At 39.5% G+C, this 22,342-nt stretch overlaps 1 protein-coding gene across 1 annotated transcript; it reads right to left on the bottom strand.

Moving 5' to 3' along the window:
- Window positions 1-933: 933 nt before the first annotated feature.
- LOC123604049 (F-box/LRR-repeat protein 21) lies at window positions 934-12,866 on the bottom strand. The gene is made up of 8 exons (XM_045489712.1): window positions 12,787-12,866; window positions 12,387-12,441; window positions 10,292-10,383; window positions 8,951-9,046; window positions 6,361-6,727; window positions 5,672-5,794; window positions 2,407-2,578; window positions 934-2,034 (listed from the first exon to the last, which is right to left on the bottom strand). Exons 4-8 carry the CDS (start codon window positions 9,031-9,033, stop codon window positions 1,391-1,393), a joined length of 1,389 nt encoding a protein of 462 aa, XP_045345668.1. The 5' UTR covers window positions 9,034-9,046; window positions 10,292-10,383; window positions 12,387-12,441; window positions 12,787-12,866; the 3' UTR covers window positions 934-1,390.
- Window positions 12,867-22,342: the final 9,476 nt, after the last annotated feature.

Below are 22,342 nucleotides of genomic sequence, written 5' to 3'. Positions count from 1 at the left end.
ATTAAAAAATGTTCAGAACTGTAAAGTAATAAACATTTCTTTTTTCTTTTTACTGTAAGTTTAGATGAAGCAACTTTTTAAGTTGCTTTCTGAAAAAGAAACAAGATATTAAGAGAAGGCATAAGGGAACAAGTCTGGAAATGCAAGTACCTAAGTAAAATTTACTGAGAGTCTACTATTTGCTAAGTATTATGCTACATGCTAGGATGCAACAGTGAGCAAAACCCAACAGTGATCTTGCACTGATAAAGCTTACAGTGCAGTAGAATTAACAGATAATAATCATAAAAGCAAATGGCAAATTTCAATAATGCTGAGTGCCACAAACAGAAGTCACAGAGTGTGGAAAGTCAGAAGCTTCCCTGAAGGAATGACATCTAAAGGAAAGATCTGAGGGAGCAAAGACAGTAATCTAAGCAGAAAGAAGAACACATCCTCACGCCCTCTGACTAGAGAGTGCATGGCAGTCTTAAGGAAGTGAAAGACAATGGAGAAGGGCCAAGGGGAAGTTTGGTACAATCAGAGAGATGCCACACTATGTAGGGTCTTGTAGGTCATTTTAAGCATAGATCTTCACCCTCAAGTCAATACATAACTACTAAAGAGTTTTAGTTGTGTCACTAATGAAATTAGAAGATCAATTCTGCAAAGGACCTCTGGGACAATTCTAGACACAGAGGATTAGGTCAGTAAATGCTGATTCCCTCCCAGAGACACTCTGCAAAATTTACTTTTTAAAATTTTCAGAAGCATATTTAATCAATGAACAATTAGAATATTTTTATTAAATTGATCAGTATTAATTTTAATCTAATGCGCATTTTCTCTCAAGCTAATGTAATAAAGTAGAATTCAAAGTGTATTAGAAATTAGAAATGGTTTACTGAATTATAATATGATCTTATATAGTGCTAAAAATTAAGTACAATTAAGTCAGCCTCTGTAACTATACTTTTGTTTTACTCTTAGTTTTTAATACTACATATCTTGTAAAACACACTAATACCAAGATAAAAGAGAAGTAATTAAAGCAATATAAAGTTATAAACATCATAATTTAGGGATCCGAAGCTCAATATTATAAATTTATTTAGCAAGCTAAAATATCCCTTCGAGGAACTCATCTACAAACCATTGATGGTGTTTAGCATATCAGCTACCTAATCCGCAATACAGAATCTAAGCCCTGTTTATGGATATTTCTCGCTCTTAAAATTTCTCCTACTTTTTTTTCAAATGTTTTTGCTGCAATCCATTAAGACAGTTTGCAAATGTTAATATACCTTACCTAAAATATTTCAACAATGCATCTTAAAATTTACATTTGCATAGACAGAAAGAAGCTTATCTTACCAATAAAAAAAAAAAATTAAGAATCTTTGGTAGCTAATTACCAGATAGGCAGGACATCAGGGAACCATATTCTTCCCAAGTATTTGGAGACTTCAGTGTGAATTTCATCTAGGTTATAATTACCATCAGGGATCAAAACGTCTTCCATTATGGAGAGGTGGGTCAGCCTTTTCCCACACCGTCTTACAAAATCAACGACTGCACTGCAACTCACTTCACATTCACTGAGGCCCAAGGCTGTTAAGTTTTTACAGCATTCAGCAATGCAAATAAGTTCATCGTCAAGAGTCTGAAGACCATTAGCACATACCACCAACTCAATTAGTCGTGGACAGTTAAGACCTATCCGGCCTAGAGCTGCTTTGCTTACCGAACGACCAAAATAAAGGTTAGTAACAGGGGTTTCTTCTCTGAAGAATGCCTCAAATTCTTCTTCATATAAAAAGAAATACATAACAACATTAACTCCAGGGGAGTGTTTAATAAGTGCATCCCAACTTTGTTTTTTAATAGTGTGAAATTCAACCTGTCCAGGATTTTCACTCACAACATCAATTCGAAGATGTTCAAGGCGAGCATGAGTTTCGCTTGAAAGGGCTAGGAGAAGTTCATCACTTAGAATGTAATAATTCAATGCCAATTCTCTAAGGCCTTGACAATGGTCAGCTATACAAAGGATTCCTGCAGGAAACAGGGAAAAACTTTTAAGAACCAAGAATTACTGATACTAATACGACATTTCATAAATCTAAATTTGACATTAGTTATTCATTATTTGCCAAAATAGACATGAAATGATTTCTGAGATGGATGCCAAGATACAGGCATACAATTATATGTAGTAATAAAAAAATATATGTATAATAAAATATACCTATGACTAAAATACTTTTAGATGCAATTTAAACTATGCCTAGTTTACAGATTAAGACTTCTTTTGAAAAAATAGTACTTTTTCAATTGTTTCATAAGCACGTAGTTTTCAGTATGAAATTACATTACTATTAGTATAATAAAAAAGACATCAAAAAAGCTTAAAAAGATATAGTGTACCATCAGATGAAACATGAGGACAGCTACTCATTTTTAGGAGTCTTAGAGTGTCACTATTATTGGCCACGAGAATCTTCAGTGAAGGATCATCCACTGGTGTATCTTCAGTTTTGATCGATGATAATGATTTTGAGTTGACAAAAACAACTGTAAGTGCTGACACAAAATGAGACTTGCGCGGCAATAAGGAAAGAATTGTGGAAACATTATTTAAACATCTAGAGCTTCAAGCAAATAGGTCATTAAAACTACTTATATCAACACTTACTAACAAAAACACAGTGAAAGCAATCAACATATTAGTGTTTTTCATGACACCATTAGTCAGTAGAAGACAAAGTATACTTTCATACTTTTACAATTGATAAATGGAATGGCAAGAAAGGAAGAATGTTTCCAAAATTTCATGCACACATCTTCCAATTATGTTCCATCTTAAGAATGTGATTGCCAATATTAAAAGGATATAATTATATTTATTTCCTAGAAGAGGTGCTAGCAACTTATGATCTGCTGGCCAAATCCAACCTAGTATGTTACTGTATGTCTCTTGAGTTCAGAATGGTTTTTATATTTTTAAGCGGCTGAAAAAAGTTTTGTAAAGAATAATATTTTGTGACATGTGGAAATTATATGAAACTTCCAGTGCTCACAATTAAAGTGTGGCTGACACACAGCTGTGCTCCTTCACTTACATGCTGTCCGTGTCTGCTTTCACACTACCATGCTGGAGATGAGTAGCTGCAGAACTACAGCCTGTGGAGCCTAAACTACTGACTGTCTGAATCTTTTCAACCCCTGCCATAGAATAAACAAAATTTTCATCTGTTTTATTCACTCCTGTATTTCTAGTACCTAAAATAATATCTGGCACATAGTAGGAGATCAATAAATATTTGTTGATGAATGAGTAAATAAATAATCTTATTCTTTAGTGATATGCCTTTTGTAGAAAATTAAATAAAGACTCCAAAGTGCATACAATTTCAAAATTTTTGACAGATAGTCTGAAAACCAAATCCATGCATGATCATTTTCCCGTTTTCAAAGTCCATCCAGATTCTGCCAAAGGTTCTATTACTCCTATTAGAACGACCAAATTGGAGGGGCCACTGGGTGGCTCAGTTGGTTAAGCAACGGGCTTTGGACTTTGGCTCAGGTCATGATCTCATAGCTGGTAAGTTTGAGCACCATGTCAGGCATGTCAGGCTCTCTGCTGAGAACTCAGAGCCTCGAGCCTTCTTCAGATTCTTCGTCTCTCTCTCTCTGTCCCTCCCCTGCTCGTGCTCTCTCTCAAAAATAAATAAACATTACAAAAATTTTTAAAAAAAGAATGACCAAATTGGTTATGTCTCAGTTCATTTGTAATCAAGCACACTGGTTTATACTAATTGTAAATGGATGTATATAAATTTGTAAATGGTGGATAGCTAGATCTCTTTACCAAATTTTATTGTGCCAAAAATTATTAGAGAAATACATCACGTTTTCCTTAAGAAATTTAAGGTTTACTTTCCCTTTCATCAACTCTCAATGGACCCTTATGGTCCTGAAGGAGGTTTTTAAGCATTGGAGTACACACTTCATTATCGTATCCATATATTCCTTCAGCACTCTCTACGCCTATGCCTAACAAAATACTGTCCTTGTATTTTATATTTCCTCAGTTTACAAGTGAAAAAAATTGACACTCAAGAGAGATACACAACTTTACCGGAAGCCACTCAACTCATTTAACTGTAAAGGCAGAGCTTGAAAGGAAGTCTGCTAATCACTGTTGCCTCACCCTCGTGACTGCATCAGCTTACCCAGAAAAGAAGCTGATGTGCTGCATTTGAGACAGCTTAGAATGTAACAATTTCAGGCTAATCTGATTCCATCATTCATATACAAGGAAATAACTGTTTAGAAGTAGTAAGTTTCCATCGGATGGCTTATATTACTCTAATCCCCAAATGACCCATTTTCCCTATCTCTTAAAAAGATAAACAAGCTAGTGGAAATGCTTGAGAGCCATGACCCAGTTTATGAGAGAGAAGATGCTACTATTCCTCAGTCCTCTTCAACAGGAAGGTTTTCATTAGCCGGTTTTACTGGCACCCATAATTTAGTGTTTATTATATACCAGGCACTACTTAACTCTAGGTTTACAGTGGTAAATAAACAAAATAGAAACCTTACCCTCAAAGAACTTATGTTTTGTTCTAGGAGAAGAGAATGAACATGCTAAATAAATAAGGTAATTTCAGGCACTGATGAATGTTATAAAGAAAATATTGACATATAGTGGAGTGTAACTGGGGGAGGAGGCACTGTTTTAGCAAAATTGGTCAAGGAATGCTTGTCTGAAGAGATGGCATCCAAGCTGAAGCCTGAATGAAGACAGTTACTAGTTTACGCAGCAGAGACTGCTGACTGCTTCCTAACAACCATTCATCCCTTCTTTTTTGGTAATCCAGTCTCAATTTTTAGCTGGGCACATTACCAGCGAGCTAAGAAATATTCCTCGTCAAACAGAAACCTGATGTGGCCCCACAGCTAAGTGCTGGCCACTGAGATACCAACAGAAGCATTATGTGGTGCTCATGGCTAGCGTCCTTGAAAAGCAGGGGGCGTACCCTTCTTCCCCCACTTCTTCCACCTGGCTGCCTAGAACAGGATGTGATGGCTGGAGCTCAGAAAGCCATCTTGGACTGTGAAAATGAAGAAAATGCCTTAAAGAAAATGGAATGCATGGAAGGGGCTCGAGATCCCAACAGCTTCACCCAGCTATGCTCATGCATAGATTTCTTTAATGTAAGAGAAATAAACTTCAGCCATGTTGTGTAAGCTACTATCGTTTTAGAGTTTCTATTTTATAGAAACCAATATCATCCTAATTGGTATAGTTCATTTAGAATTATGCTGTTCTACCTCCAATGCAGAAGCTATAGAATTACAAGAAAAACATCCACTACTGGCCATACACACTCTATATTCAAAGAAACTAAGTAAGGCACTTGAAAATCCTAAGTACAACATCTGAATTTTACATTAACGATAGCTACTGTAGAAACAATTATCAAAATTACAAAATATATGTAAAGAATGAAACCATGCATAAGCTTTTTCAGCAAAAATATGTGCTAGTCAAGAGAAAACTGCCTCAAGCAACTCTCTGAATATAAGGAAGACACCATCTACTTTCAGTAAAAGAATCCTTTTTGCCTAGATTGAAATATTTGAGAACTTTTGTTTATCTCACAAAAAAGCCTGGCATCTTTACCTTTGACACATTCATAAAACTTGGTTTGGCTGTCGAAATCAAGCCCAAGGTCTGGAGAGAGCAGTTCACCAGCTGAGAAAGTATATCACAGGCAGCTTCTGCTGATTCAGTACTACTGTCAACCTACAAAGACAATTTTAAATCTTAATCTCCTGAAGGTAAGTTATCAGAAAATTATTGGCAATATAACTATTTAACAGAATTCAATTGCAAAACTGTATTTATCCCGTCAAGCTATAAAACAAATTAGTATTTTTTCTTTATACAAAAGGTCTCAGACAAAAAGTGAGAAATAGAGCTAGTGACACAGTAACTTTTTAGGTGCTCCATGCTTTCAAATCCTCTACGATGACCTGAATTTTAGTAGTACAATCCAGAGGAAGCAAAATGAAGTTTAAGTTATAGCTCAAGTTCTTTACCTCAATCTATGCAAATAACTACAGAAAAACAGGAAATTGTTCAGAATAAAAATCCTGCAAAATTCATTGACCGCTTCAATATTGGGATCTAGATCTACAAAAAAATGACATTAACAAAATGCAAGTATGCAAATAACTACAGAAAAACAGGAAATTGTTCAGAATAAAAATCCTGCAAAATTCATTGACCACTTCAATACTGGGATCTAGATCTACAAAAAAAATGACATTAACAAAATGCAAGTCGTTTCTATTTAACACTTTTCTTACCTTAAAGCTGACATACTGGAGATGGGTAGCATGCTTTTTAATGATCTGCTGAATGAGATCAGGATGTGTAGACTTAAAATATGAAGTTGCTGATTGGTTCAGTTCAAATTCAAACTTTCTCCAAAGGTCAGGAATATGAAAAACTTCATTCCATTTCCTACATACTGAAGATGCCTGGGCCCGATCTATTAAAGGAAGATACTGAAAAATGCGTAATACTACGTGGTGAGGCAAACTCCCCCAGTCTAGAAGAACAGTGTGCATGTGGGTGTGGCTGAGAGAAGAGTAGAACCCAACTTTTGGTTGTTTCACTGCTGGTGAAGACTGGACAATTTTATTCACAACAGATAAACTGTTCCTCTTCATTCTGTAAACATTAAAAGATGTTAAGTGATAATACTTTCCTCATTTCCTAGACATGTGTCTTCTGATTGTACGGATTAACATTAGAAAATGAAAAACAGTTTAACAAATTTTAATAGCAATCTACTTTCATGCACTGATAGGTACTGCGACATGCTAGGGATATAGAGATAAGAGGGAACTTGCTCTCAAAGAGCTATGGTCAAATCGTGAAATAGCATGAGAAATGCCATCCCTGAAATTGGGACAAGTCGCACTGGAAGAATAAAGCAATGGTATGTGATTGAGTTTGTGAATGGGAGGGAGTGGTTGGGGAGGCTTCTAAAAGGAAACGTCTATGGAAGCAGTGTGTGTCCCATGCTCATTCCTGGTCAATTACTGTACTCTTACTAACTTCTACAGAGAAGAAAGCATCACAGTGCAATTGTGCTAACAACTCCTGGGGGTTCTGAAAGACAGTAAAACATAATCAAAAGCATAGGCCTGGAAAAGTCCCAGCCGGGCCATTTCCAAACATGCAATCTCGTCTGAGCAAATTTAAGCCTCAGTTTCCTCATCTGAAGAGCAGGGAGAATAGCAGTACCTCATCTCATAAGGCTGTTGTGAGGATTAGAGTACCCTAAGTACTGGAACATAGTAAAGGCTTAATCATTGTTGCAGTCATTGTTGTTATATTAAATTGTCCAGTGCCTTCTTCTGAACTAATTTCATTTCTTAAATTGAAGCACAATTTTCAGGTGACACCCAGGACAAAGGAGCTCTACTGAAGCTGGACACACCAGGGACAGAGCCTTGTAAGCAATATACCTGATGCTCAATAGCAAAGGAATGAGTAGTCTTCTCCAACAAAAAGACATGATGAATCTCCAGGTATTAGTCAGCTTGAGACACAAATAAGTTCCAGCAAATTTCAGGTCCAGATATACCCAAGTATATAGGGTTATCTTGTGTGTACATTCTACGTAAGAATCCAAAGTGTTTAAGCACACAATTATTTCAGAGGCAAAATAATGCTAAGAGTGGTTCTGAACTTTATTTAACTTTGGTAGACTATTTAACCCTCTTTTCATCCCTGAACATTAGAAATATATATATCTCTGTATGATGTGAAACATTTCTTAATTACAGGAGAAGGTTGGATCCCCAAAGCAGGACAGACCTATTAAGTTGCTACAAAAATGAAATGTCATCTTTAGGGTTTGGAAAACTAAAATGAAAAGCAAAAATAGTTGCAAAGCTATATCTCAACAGTTACCACACACATTTTAGTATGAATCAACCAGTTATGCGCATGACTGAGAAACGGTCCAGTGACATAACATAAGATATATGAAACTGCTGACATCAATAATTCAAAGCTTATTCAAAATATGCTTATTTTTGTTTTCTTTTTCCAAAATACACTTATTTTGAAAGGGCTGACCTACTCTTTAATTTTAATGCCCTAAAATTAAATCCAATGGTCCCAAGTAAGGTAAAAGAATGTACAGTGGATCCTAAATTGAGAGCACATTTATAAACATTTTGCCTGTACGTGTTTTATTCGGTAAGCTTACAGAATGTATTGTTAAAATCTTACAAGTTATCACCAAAAAAGTTGTCGCTAATATAATCCCTCACTGGAAAAGCAGTGAAACCGAAAGTCAAATGAAAATTTCATCTAAGTATCAGGTTAGAAAACTGCCTTGCAGTTGTAAACAAAGGGATTGTGCTACACATTAAATCTGATTCTACATAACATGGATTGTTTTGTTTATTCAGTAAAATATTAAATTGCCAATTCACTGATAAAATCACCAGAAATAACAGATATTAGATGAATACCGGTAATTCTGTTAAAAATAACATTTCATTTCCCTTTTCCTTGTGTACATTTATTTTCAGAGTATAAAACCCATCCACAATGTTGGTGGGATTTTTTTGTTTTTTTTAAGTAGGCTTCATACCCAGCATGGGGCCCAACACAGGGCCTGAACTCATGACCCTGAGATCAAGACCTAAGCTGAGATCAAGAGATGGACGTTTAAGTGAATGAGCCATCCAGTGCCCCCACAAATCATAAATTTTATACAATCTAGTTCCAGGGAGCACCATTAAAATATATGTTAGAAGGCAAGACAAATTAATCTTTATTAGCTCGAAAACCATGACATAAAAATTCTAACCTCAACATACATGATCATTGAAAAGAATTGGTGATTTCTCTTTCAAACTCCAACTTTCTTACCTAAAGGAGGCTTCCAAGTTATAGTTCACTCTGAACGAATCACATGAAGTAACAGCTGCCATGGGGTACTCACCAACATCCATGTGATTTCACTTCCTAGCTTGGCAAAATACCACAAAAATACATTCATCAGAATATATAAGGAAAAATCCAATAATTCTTAGGCTTAGGATATTTAGATACGATCGCATTACGTTGAAGGATTTTGTTTAGCAATTATTGTTTCCCAAACAATTATTTTCTACTTGGGAGGAAACCAGTCCATAAAAACAACTCGGCTGGTTAGCGGGAACGTCACCACTCAAAATTAGACTGGAGGTTCTACTCAGAAGGCTACGATCAATCAGAGAGTTCTGAAAATTCATATTTTAATGAGCATGTATGGAGAGATATTACAGAAAGTTTAAGTAGTCCAAGATTTTATGTAGTTGCTTATGGGCTGTGTTAAATCTTTCAGTTCCAGTTTTTAGGAGCACATAATGCCACTAGAGTAATGATAATTAAATAAGAAGACATAACTTTTTATCAAATATCATTTGACTAGTCTCCTATTAACACATGCTTTTGTGGTTTTTTAAGTTTTTCACTGATGTTGATAGATATAACTGATTCATTCATAATCGATTCATTCCTAACATCTTTGAGGTCTGACCAATTTTAGGCACAGTGACCTACCAGAGTTAGAGGCATTCTATGCACATAGAAGAAAACAGTAACAGGTCTACATCGGGATAAAATTCACTGCCTTGGCATCATGAATAAATGTCGTAAAGTAAAAAATAAATAAATAAATGCATTCTTACTACTTTCATAAGCCAAATTCAACTATACAGAGGAGGTGGTGGGGGGCAATCTATTAATCCACTAAAAATTTCTAATAGCTGCTATCTACTACCTGCCAGCTCTCAATTTCTCTCTGAATCCAACTCCTAACACAGAGCTTTGGAGCACAGATAGGGAAAACGTATTTGAGTTTAACATCCACAATTTCATTTCCCCACCACTACCCGTTGTTCTACTACTATCCGAACTACTATTTACAAGCTAATGGCAAGGCTGGTTCTCCCACTTTGTATTCCACTCCGGAAGTAGGCAGAAAGGAGCTACTGGCACATTTTCAAAGGAATATCACAAATAAGGGAAAGGTAAATGACCTGTAGTCCCCTCATCAGATGTCACACAATTTTATTTACTGCAGAAAATTTTCTACTGAGGTATCAAGTTGACTAATTCTGTGTTTGCAGGCCGTTGTATGTGCTGGAGAATACAGCAGTAATCTAGCAAGGGTACCACAACAGTGAATTACTATCTAAAACCCCTAAGAAGATGGTAAGTAAGTACCTATCACTGATCAATTCACTGGAGTCTTCAGAATCAGATGAACTACTTCCCTGGGTACTGAGGACACTTGTTTGCTGTTTCAGAGTGACTATCTGGAATTGTGAGCCACAGAAGAACATAAAATCAGACTATGGGACCCCATCAAGTGATAAACCAAACTTCCAAAAAAGGATAGCTTGACACTGATCTTCAGTGCAAGTCTAGGGTTTGAAAAGATTTATTAGCATTCAGCAAAGAATGTAACAATGACTCAAAATCCACTTAGTGGCCTAATCACCCTAACCCAATTTCCTTTTTTGTTATCTTTACTAATTTGGTGGAACAGGTGAACATGTGAATTGGATCCTCTAAGAGTATTTAAGAAATCTCCAACAGTATTCTTGAGAAGAACATTCTCAAAGGCATTAAATGAACATCTTGAAGCCAATCTGGTGGCAGCAATGGAAACAACTATCTTTTGCATCATCACTTCTTCCAGAATTGGTTAAATGAATACACAGGAAGTATTTTAGAAAGTTTCAAGTTTTCAGTCATCACAATGCTAGAAATATTGTGTGAATATTACAGATAATAGACGATTCAAAACTACCTAAAACCCTAGACAAAGTTGTTGGAAGCAGCAACATGAAAATGAACAGAAATTATTATCAAAGGTCCTTTATTTAAGCTGCTTTCTAAAACAGCAAACTAGAAATCTCATTGCTGCTACCACAGATTAAAAGGCATCTGCTAAGGGGTCTGAAATCCTAATCAAGGAAGGTGGGCCTGGACAGATGGACTGAAGATCAGCTTTAAAACACATAGCTTTCTTTTTTTGTTCATTTTTTTATTGTTTTAATGTTTAGTTGTTTTTTTTTGGGGGGGGGGGAGGGAAGAGCAGAGGAAGAGGGAGACACAGAATGGGAAGCAGGCTCCAAACTCTCTCTGAGCTGTCAGCACACAGAACCTGATGGTGGGGCTCAAACCCACATCGTGAGATCATGACCTGAGATGAAGTCAGATGCTTAACCGACTGAGCCACCCAGGCACCCCAAAAAGCACATGGCTTTCTAATGGAAGAGTCAATTATGCTAAGGGCCAACATTTCTTCCCCAGAGTTTATCATCCAGGTAGAAAACAAAACATAATTTTTTTAGAAATATTGTAAAAAATATTTACAGTCTGCAATCCACATGACCTCGCTGCCTTCTAAATCTAAAAACTGCAATTTCAAAAAAATATGAAAATCAATTACAGTATCATCAAGGGTTCAATAAGACAAAAAGAAGTATTATGTCAAATAAAATCTTTCCTAAAGCAGTGGTTCCAGCATTTTGGTGTTCTCACCATTGATTTAGCAATTTTTTATACTCTCTCAAAAGTCTCTCTGTGCCCCTAAGATATGCTTATTGGAAAAAAACTTTAAATTTTAAAATAGGCATGTTTCCTTTTAATGACTCATACGAAAACTGAAATTTTCAAAATATGTGTAGATTGAAAACACCTTTTGAGATGCAAGGAGAAGGTTATATAGAACCTGAACTGGGCAATCTGTTAGAATCCCTGGATGGAGGAGGGAGGGCTGTGTAAGCTTTTTACTCTCCTTCCCCATCCCCAACCTCTCCAGCCAGACTCTGAAAGAGAAAAGGCAGGCCAGGTCCCAGACCAGGAGAAGCCTTCGGAACTGGGGAGGGTCCAGGACCTAACAGTTAACACAAAGGATTCAAGAAAGCATTTTGCAACATTTTTTTTTTTTTTTTTCCTGAGAATATCCTCCTAATCCATTCAACTTCACATTTTGGGAAAAGTTTCCGGGCACACGGGCCAAGACAAAACGAGTCCCCTTTGAGTGCAGAATGTCCCAAGTCGCGGGAAAGGTATAGGTCTACCTCTGTCTCGGACATCTCTTTATGGCAAACATAAACTCCGCCGCTACCCTCCCGTAACCTACCCCTCCTCCCCCCCCCACCGCCCCCCCCCCTCCCCGGCAGTCGCGCAAAAGCGACCACGCGGACCCGTGACTACTGCGCATTTTCCGCAACTACCGTAAAAACAATATCCCCGAGTGCGCGCCCGATGGCCGCGGGAGGCTGCGGACGGCCCTCTCAAAGCTTACCCTCCACAGAGGAAGAAAATTACTGAGTTCGCGCACGCGGGTCCTGCGCAGGGCCCTGTGGAAAGACACACACGTAAGAAGCGAACCACCCGAGGCTGTAAAACCCGCCAGACGACCCCACCTCGGGGCAAATCAAATGCCGGGTTTGCGAGGCGGCTGGGGGCCGGGATCCGGGGTGCGGCCGCTCCTCGGGGCTCCCGCCACCCCCCAGCCTCGGGCGACCCCCGCGGGGATGCCAGGTCACGTCTCCTCATGCCCGAAATAAAGCGCGGGGACCGCCGGCGCCTCCGGGTCTCCACCCGCCGGAGGCAGGACCCGGCCTCCGGCCCGCGCGGCTCCTTGTAAACCGGAGGAGGCGCACTCCTCGAAGACCACCGCGACCCCCACAAGGAAATGCTACCTTCACGCATGTAACCTCGGGGCTGGCAGCGCGCGCGACTCGGCGGCGTCCCCGGGCCGTGCTACTCGACAGGACCCGCCCACCCCGACGGCGCTCCGGTGTCCCTCCCCGACCCAGAGCTGGCGGCTCTGGGTAGCGGACCGCGACCCCTGAAGCAGCCTGTGTCCTCCACCCTAGCCCCGCCCAAGCCCCGCGTCCGCCCCTCCTCGCAGGCGCCCAGCCCCGCCTTTCTCGAGAGGGGGACGCGCCCAAGTGCGCACCTGCTCGGTGATCCCCGGGGCGCCTCCCTAGGCGATGAGTGGGAGGTCGTCTGCCTGCTGCTCTTTAGCTACACCTCTGTGACCACCTACGCCGTAAAACTGACGCCCAACCAAATAGTTCCAGTTTCTAGGAAAAAAACCTCCCAGAAAAGAGCACACCTTTATTAATATACAAATACCTGAAACTTAAAATATCAAAAGTGGTAACCGCTGGGTGTTAAATATGTGTATATTACCTCCCTGTCCTATGCCACATCTCATTCCCTGGGGCTAACCACTGCAATCCTTCATTGTGTAAACTACCTGAGCTTCAATACATACACCAAAAAAGGACACAGAGGTGAGGATTTTATTACTTTTTCTTAATCATTAGTTGTTTGGTTTTTTTTAAGTCTGAGGTCAGACTATACATAATATTCTGGAACTTCCATTGTTGCTTATCATGGACATAGTTCCAAATTGACACAAATTGTTTCCCCAGATTTTTTTTTCCAACAGCTTTATTGAGGTGTAATGGACAAACCACATAGACTTAAAGCATGGAATCTGGTAAGTTTTGACATCCTTGAAACAATCACTACAATCAAGATAATGAATACATGCATATCTTCCAAAAGTTTCTTTATGCCTCTCTGTAATCCCTCCTTCATCTCCTCCCCCATCAGCTTTCTGACACTATACATTAGTTTGCATTTTCTCAAATTTCTCAAAAATCATTTCTCAAAAAATCATTTCTCAAATGATGTCTCAAATCGAATCATGGAGTATGTACTTATTTTTACCTGGCTGTTTTTACTCAGCATAATTGTATTGAGACTTATCCATGTTACTGGATGTATTATAGGTAATTTTTCTTTTTGTTGCTGAGTAGTATTCCATTGTGTGGGTATACCACAATTTGGGTATCCATTCACCTGAAGATGGATATTTGGATTATTTCTAGTTTGTGACTGTTACAAAACAAAGCTGCTGTGAGCATTATTGTACGTATTTTTGTATATGGTTATGCTTTCATTTCTCTTCGGTAAATACCCAGGAGTGGAATAGCTGTGCTGTATATAAGGCATATGTTAATCTTCTAAAGACTGGCAGTATGTTTTCCAAGGAGGCTATTTTACATTCCTGCCTACAGTTTATTGGAGATCTATTTCTATCACATCCAAACCCACACTTAAAAAAATTTTTTTTTAATGTTTATTCATTTTTGAGAGAGAGAAAAGCGGGGAAGGGCAGAGAGAGAGGGAGACACAGAATCTGAAGCAGACTCCAAGCTCTGAGGCTGTCATAGGGCTCGAACTCATGCATCGTGACATCTTGACCTGAGAGGAAGTCAGATGCTCAACTGACTGAGCCACCCAGGCCACCCAATGTTGATTTTTTCATGTAGTTATTTACTATCTTTACATTTCCTTTGGTGAAGAGTTTATTCAAATCTTTTGCCTAATTTTAATACGTTGGCTTTTCTCATTATTGAGTTTGGAAAATTGTTTATATATTCTAGGTACAACTCCTCTATCAGATATATGACTGTTAGAAGCTAGGGGAGGGACTAGAAAGTATTGCCCAAACCAAGAATGCATTTTGAGACTGAAAAATGAAGGAGGCCGCACCATACAGTTTACACAGAGGTTTTTTTCAGGGTAACTTACAGACAAGGAAGATCTGCTGGGCAACAGTCCAGCTGTGCAATTATTCTCCGTAAAGTCTGGACTGTAGACCTTAGTCTACAGATTTTATAATGCAAGGGAACTGGCAGAAGGGCACTGTAGTGAGATAGAAGGGTTCATGTGTATTTCAGAGGGTTTATGTGCATTTAATGGGCATCAAAAATTCTATTAGGTCTCGTGGCACCATCTGTATGATAGGAAGGGGAGAGACTATCTCCAACAAATTCAGGAAAGGGAGAGACAAATTCAAGGAGAGCCAAAGCAAGCTTCCCCCTATCCTGGCCTTGGTGGGCATTTCTAAGGTAAGTATATTAATCTCCAAGGGGTCCAGGACATGAAGCCCAACAGTTGGGGGAGAGAGGAGTCATCAATGGGACATGAACAAACAAATAGAGCACTAAAGGTGGAGTTAATACTGCTGACTCTCTTACATACGACTTATAACTACTTTTCTTCCCAGTCTGTGGCTTGACTTTTTCCTCTTCTTTTGAAGAGACTAAGTTTTAATTTTGATAAAGTTCAGTTTATCAGTTTGTTCTTTTATGGCTCATGATGTCAAAACTAAGAAATCTTTTCCTAAGCCAAATTCACAAAGATTTTCTCCTAAACTTGGTCTGCGAGTGTTCCTCAAGATGAGCAAACATTCAGGGGACACCTGGGTGGCTCAGTCGGATGAGCTTCTGACTTCGGCTCAGGTCACGATCTCACAGTTCATGGGTTCGAGCCCCGCATCGGGCTCTGTGCTGACCGCTTGCTCAGAGCCTGGAACCTGCTTCAGATTCTGTGTCTCCTCTCTCTGCCCCTCCCCCGCTCACACTTTGTCTCACTCTGTTTCTCAAAAATAAATAAATGTAAAAAAATTTTTTTCTAAATAAAAAGAAAGATGAGCAAACATTTCTAATAAAATTTTACTTGATAAACAAGGGATGTCTTGCAATACCAGCGGTATGTGATCCCAAATGTCACATGATCACAACTGAGCCAATAGTTCTTGAAATTCACTTTGATATACACATGCTTTGGATGACAAGGATGTTTGGGACAGGAATTATGCTCATAAACCACGGTGTTACTGTACTTCATTTCAAACTAAGGAGCACAGAATTATGCTAGGAATAATTTTTTTTTTTTTAAACAGCAGTTTTGTGTAGTAATTTTGTCACGCTTTCAGCAGATAGTGATTCTGGCAGTGGGAATCGGTATAGTCTAGGTTATTCTGCAGGAACAAACAACGAAAGGCTACAGATTAAAGTCAATGAAGGAAAGAGATGCATGGGGCAGAATCCAGGAGAGTTCCAGATGTGAGCTACCAGTTGTCATTTCCTGGTGGAGTCATGGACTGTACTGACTTCTCCGGGCAACAATGTATGACGATATGCATGGAGTACTGCCAGGCAGGGAAGCTCACCTGAGCCTTATTGTCCACAGATTTTACTGGGGCTGGGTCACGTAGACATGGTTGACTGTGTGGCTGACCTTTATTTAGTCCATAGCCCCTCCAGATGTTGAGATGAGGCCTCCCGGCCCAAAACCCTCACCATAAATCACATTGTTAGACTGTTTGGTGTGGCCCAAAGCTCCAGATAAACAAAGATACTCTTATCAGGCCAAACATTCCAAGGACTTGGATCATACCATAGGAGCTGAGGATAAAGACCAGGCCTCTCTTTGGGTAAGGATAATTCTTAACTACACAGAGTTAAATCATATTAGATTAAACATGATTTCAGAACTCTGCAATGAAATTGCCTATGTACCCCATTGGGAAGAAAAATGCATTTGAATTATGTCAGTAATATTTGCTACCTAATAAAAAGTCTTTATTTTTGACAATGTGACAGGGAAAAAATGCCTAATTTAATTAATTTGTCCACTTCGCAGAGAAAAATTCAGATACATTTCCCACTTTTTTCCTCTCACACATTGCCAAACACAATGCCTACATAAAAAGATACTTGCTTTGTTATGCCTGAGTGGCTCAGTCAGTGAAGCGTCTGACTTCAGCTCAGGTCATGATCTCACGGTTAGTGCTTTCAAGCCCCGTGTCGGGCTCTGTGCTGATAGCACAGAGCCCGCTTCAGATCCTCTCTCTGCCCCTCCTCTGCTTGCTCCTTCTCTCTCTCTCAAAAATAAATAAACACTAAAAGAAAATGAGATTTGCTTTGTTACAGTTTGTCTCAGTTGAATACATTTAAACATGCTCTGAAGATCCATCCTGCCTTTCTTTTAAGAATTCGGATTTTCGGGGCGCCTGGGTGGCGCAGTCGGTTAAGCGTCTGACTTCAGCCAGGTCACGATCTCGTGGTCCGTGAGTTCGAGCCCTGCGTCGGGCTCTGGGCTGATGGCTCAGAGCCTGGAGCCTGTTTCCGATTCTGTGTCTCCCTCTCTCTCTGCCCCTCCCCCGTTCATGCTCTGTCTCTCTCTGTCCCAAAAATAAATAAATGTTGAAAAAAAAAATTAAAAAAAAAAAAGAACTCGGATTTTCAATATTTAAAAAGATAATCTATTTTCTAGATAATTCTAAATATTTTCTAAAGATTCAGCTTTCACTTCATATTCTTTTAGATTAAGTTTCCCCAAAGGAAGTAAAGGAACCATTTAACTTTACCGAACACGTAAGGCTATTCATTTTAAGCCACAAATGCCAGCGGCGTCTCTATAAATGTGGCAGAACTTGCTGCTGGTTTCACGGTATTCAGACACGGCACGAAGCCCCTGTAAGTAGGGGGAATTATGAAATGAGCACTTCTAAATGGGTCAGGGTTAGTCATCACTGACAACATTCATTCAAAGCCATTACCTGTTTTGAAGAGTGAATAAAATCATGAGGATTAAGTGGATCTCACGATTTCCTTAATCCCACATTTTATCAGGTGTGAAGTAGCCTTGTCTTCTACTGGTCTCATGGGTCTGAACTTTTCATTTCTTTTTTTTTTCAATGTTTATTTATTTTTGAGAGAGACAGAGATAGGATGAGAATGGGTTAGGGGCAGAGAGAGAGGGAGACACAGAATCCAAACCAGGCTCCAGGCCTTGAGCTGTCGGCACAGCGCCCGATGCGGGGCTCGAATTCATGAGCCGTGAGATCATGACCTGAGCTGAAGTCAGTCACCGAAGTCAGTCGCTCAACCGACTGAGCCACCCAGGTGCCCCTGAACTTTTCATTTCTTAAAACAAAGAAGCAAAGTTATTTTTTAAGCTGTTGCTTTTCACTACTGCTTTTCTAGTCAAGCCTTTACACTGCAAAGTCTTTAAAATGAAATGTACTGAATTAGGTTTTCCAACTTTGTAGATTACCTGGTTTTAAAAGCTGTAATTCAAGTAAAAAATTCTGCAAATACATTTTGTTTTAAAAAGCAATGAATGCAATTATTGCCTCGTTTTGTTTAACTAACATTTCATGTAAATACTTTGTCAATCTAGAGGTCATTTTTTGCAGCCATTTTATTTATGAAAGGTAAAACCTGTATTGTTAATTTGATTGTCAGCACAAATCTGGGATCACTGAGAGAAGCAGGGACAGTCATTCCAAATAATTTAATAAAAGTAGGTTAGTAGGTCATGTTTTCTAGCTGTTCTGGTGGCCAGCCATTTTTGAGGGCATTTCAAAAAGTAGTCATTAATAAAAATGAAAATTTCTTAGTATTTTTAACAAACGGAACATTCTAACACTGAGCTGTTTTTCTTATTAAAAAACAGTAAACCCTTTCAAAATACTAAATTTAAATTTCTTCATTTATGGCAAGCTTTCCTGGGCTAATTCAAAATCTTTTAAAAACGACATATCTAAAATTAAAAATTAAGTACACAGCAGTTTAATTTGACTTTGTTTTCCCTAATGATTATTGTTCACTAACATAAGGAATATACTGCATTGCCAGTCAATTGCAATGAGATCATAAATTAGAAACGTCAGAGGAAATAGAAAAATACCACGATATTTAATAGAAGTAACATTTAAAATGCCATAGGATAGCAGTAAACCGCGGGCAAACAAACTAATCAAGTACTCGAACAGAAATAGGGCAGCTCTTTACTACCAAAGAGCTCTTTGCTACCAAGTTATTAAGGAGACACTGAAAAACAGGCTCACAAACATGGACAAAGTTTCCCAATCAGCAATGATGGTAACTAATCCAGGAGAGAAGAGCAGTACAAAAGAACAAACTGTGAGCCACAGTCATTTGTGCAACACAGGTAGGTGATCACAATGATAAAGGAAACTCACATCACCGCTGCGCGCCACACACACACACACACACACACACACACACACCTCCCACACGGCTGCTTGACGGTGGTGGTAATCACATTAATTACAACAGTAGAAATTAAAACAGAGCACAGCAAGGCTGATTTTTCCATTTCTCTGTAAGGACTCCCTGTATGGAGTAAAAGTATAAAGCTCAACATTTTACAGGGAGAGTTATATCTTCAAATCTTTCCTATGAGTATTCCTATTTGCGCCTTTCAAAAATAGGATGAGGTATGCAGAACATGTACAGATAAAAATCTAAGCAAAACCACTTTCCTGACCACATGTATATCCTGTACTTAGAACGGCATGGGATCTACGATGGGCTTTGGGGGAAAGCCCAGGCTTTTGAGAATGCACACAGCTCTGGGTTTAGGGGGAATGACTTTCCTCTCAAAGGAGGGAGCAGATCTCCTGTGCGAGAGCTGAAGCTATTTTCTTCCCACAGTGATGATTCACAGCATATGTACCCATTTGGGTTGAATCATAGTAAAAGAGTGTGTTTAGGTCCTCAAACTCTTGTTACGCATCTTTGCTCTTGTGCTTCATAAAAAGGGTTTTCTCTTGGGAGAAAATTTTGTTACCCATCTTCCTTTCTCAACATCAATCATACCTTCTTACCTTTAGGGAACTTTTCCAATCTCTGAGAGGAAATCACGACATGATCCACTAGTGAGTGAAGTGTGTTTCATTAAGAGCAAATTGCTGTTGAGTCATATCCTGAAAGCGAGTCATTACTTTTAGCAGGATTATTATACAGGGGCTTCAGAAGAGAACCCAGTCAAGCTCTTATTATATTGATGTATTTCCCTTTGGAACAGAGTTTTCATTTTCAATCCAGAAAAATTCACAAACATGAAACTTGTAGAATGACGTATGTAGGTTGCCTTTAACAAGTGGTATTGATGATGCAGCTACTTCATCGACTCTTAAATATAATTTAGTTGCACTTCCTTAAATTAATTACAGGCATACCTTAGAGATAGTGCAGGTACAGTTCTGGACCACAGTGATAAAGCAAATATCACAATAAATTGAATCAAATGAACTTCTTGGTTTCCCAGTGCAAGTTACTGGGGGACACTGAAAAGCTGGGCTCACAAACCTGAACATGAAGGTTTGTCAGTCAACCATGATGGTAACCAATTCAGGACAAGGAACAGTACAAAGGAACAAACCGTGAGCCACCAAGTCATCTGTTGGGCAACACAGCTAGGTGCTCACAATAATAATGTTCACTACAGCTCACATTGTTTAAAAGTTGCGTTTACACTATACTGTGGTCTATTAAGTGTGCAACAGCATTGTGTCTAAAAAATGTATATGCCTTAACTTAAAATACTTTGTTATTGGGGCGCCTGGCAGTTTAGTTGGTTAAGCATCCAATTCGACTTCAGCTCAGGTCATGAGTTTGAGCCCCGCATCAGGCTCTGTGCTGACAGAACGGAGACTGCTTGGGAATCTCTGTCTCCTCTCTCTCTCTCTCTGCACCCCACCCCAACTCGTGCAGGCTCTCTTTCTTGCTCTCTCTCTCTCTGTCTCTCTCAAAAAGAAATAAACTTTAAAAATAATTAAATACATAAAAACACTTCGTTGCTAAAAAATGCTAACCATCATCGAGCCTTCAGTGACTTGGCATCATTTTGCTGGTGGAGGGTCCAACTGCAATGCTGATGGCTGCTGACTGATCAGGCTGGTGGTTGCTGAATGCTGGGGTGGTTGTGGCAGGTTCTTTTTTTTTTTTTTTTTTTTTTTTTAAATTTTTTTTTTCAACGTTTATTTATTTTTGGGACAGAGAGAGACAGAGCATGAACAGGGGAGGGGCAGAGAGAGAGGGAGACACAGAATCGGAAACAGGCTCCAGGCTCTGAGCCATCATGAGCCATCAGCCCAGAGCCTGACGCGGGGCTCGAACTCACGGACCGCGAGATCGTGACCTGGCCGAAGTCGGACGCCTAACCGACTGCGCCACCCAGGCGCCCCGGCAGGTTCTTAAAGTAAGACAACAATGATGTTTGCCACACTGATGGACTCCTCTTTTTATGAACAATTTCTTTCTAGCATGTGATGCTGTCTGACAGCATTATACCCTCAGCAGAAGTTCTTTTGAAACTGAAGCCAATCCTCTCAAACCCTGCCACAGCTTTATCGACTAAGGGTATGGAATATTCTAAATCCTTTGTTGTCATTTCAACAATCTTCACAGCATCTTCACCAGGAGTAGATTCCACCTCAGGAAACCACTTTCTTTGTGCATCCATGAGAAGCCACTCCTCATTCATTCAAGTTTTCTCATGAGATGACAGCAATTCAGTCACATCTTCAGGCTCCACTTCTAATTCTGTTCTCTTGCTGTTTCCACCACATCTGCAATGACTTTCTCCACTGAAGTCTGAAACCCCTCACAGTCATCCAGGAGGGCTGGAATCAACTTCTTCCAAACTCCTGTGAATGTTGATAGTTTAACCTCTTCACATGAATCACCAATATTCTTAATGGCATCTAGAATACTGAATCCTTTCCAGAAGGTTTTCAATGTGCTTTGCACAGATCCAGCTATGGGGGAATCACTATCTATGGCACCTAGAGCCTTACAACATATATTTCTTTTTTTTATTTTTTTTAATCTTTATTTTTGAGAGAGACAGAGCATGAGTGGGGGAGGGGCACAGAGAGAGGGAGACACAGAATCTGCAGCAGGCTCCAGGCTCTGAGCTGTCAGCACAGAGCTCGACGCGGGGCTCAAACCCATGAACCGTGAGATCATGACCTGAGCTGATGTCAGACGCCCAACCGACTGCGCCACCCAGGTGCCCCTACCACATTATTTCTTAAAGAATAGGACTTGAAAGTCTAAATGACTCCTTGATCCACGAACTGCAGAATGGATGTGGTGTTAGCAGGCAGGAAAACAACATTAATCTCGTTCTACATCTCCATCGGAGCTCTTGATTACCCAGGTGCACTGTCAATGCACAATAATATTTTGCAGGGAGTCCTTCTTTTCTGAGTGGTAGGTCTCAACAGGAAGCTTAAAACATGCAGTGAACCATGTGGTAAACAGACGTGCTGTCACCCAGGCTTTGTTGTTCCATTTAGAGAGCACAGGCAGAGTCAATTTAGCATGACCCGAGGGCCCTACGATATGTGGAATGGTACACGAGCATTAGCTGCAACTCAAAGTCACCAGCTGCATTCCCTCCTAACAAGTGAGTCAGCCTGTCCTTTGAAGCCAGGCATGGACTTCTCTCTAGCTATGAAAATCCTAGATGGCATCTTTTTCCAAGAGAAGGCTATTTTATCTACTTTTGGTAAAACCACCTTCACAAACTGCCTCAGTTAGATCCCCCCGGGAAAACCTGTTGTAGTTTCCG

This window comes from Leopardus geoffroyi, chromosome A1 (assembly GCF_018350155.1).
Source record: "Leopardus geoffroyi isolate Oge1 chromosome A1, O.geoffroyi_Oge1_pat1.0, whole genome shotgun sequence".
Taxonomy (NCBI): Eukaryota; Metazoa; Chordata; class Mammalia; order Carnivora; family Felidae; genus Leopardus; species Leopardus geoffroyi.
This window is presented reverse-complemented; position numbering and strand designations above follow the sequence as displayed.

What these genes read in the sequence shown, in the direction of transcription:
- LOC123604049 (XM_045489712.1), bottom strand. Translation starts at nt 9,033, where the DNA reads ATGGATGTTGGTGAGTACCCCATGGCAGCTGTTACTTCATGTGATTCG. An exon ending in TCCAGTATGTCAGCTTTAAG is followed by an intron (nt 5,795 to 6,360) that starts GTAAGAAAAGTG and finishes TTGTCTTTGTAG; the next exon opens with GTTGACAGTAGTACTGAATC. An exon ending in GTTTTATGAATGTGTCAAAG is followed by an intron (nt 2,579 to 5,671) that starts GTAAAGATGCCA and finishes TTGCCGCGCAAG; the next exon opens with TCTCATTTTGTGTCAGCACT.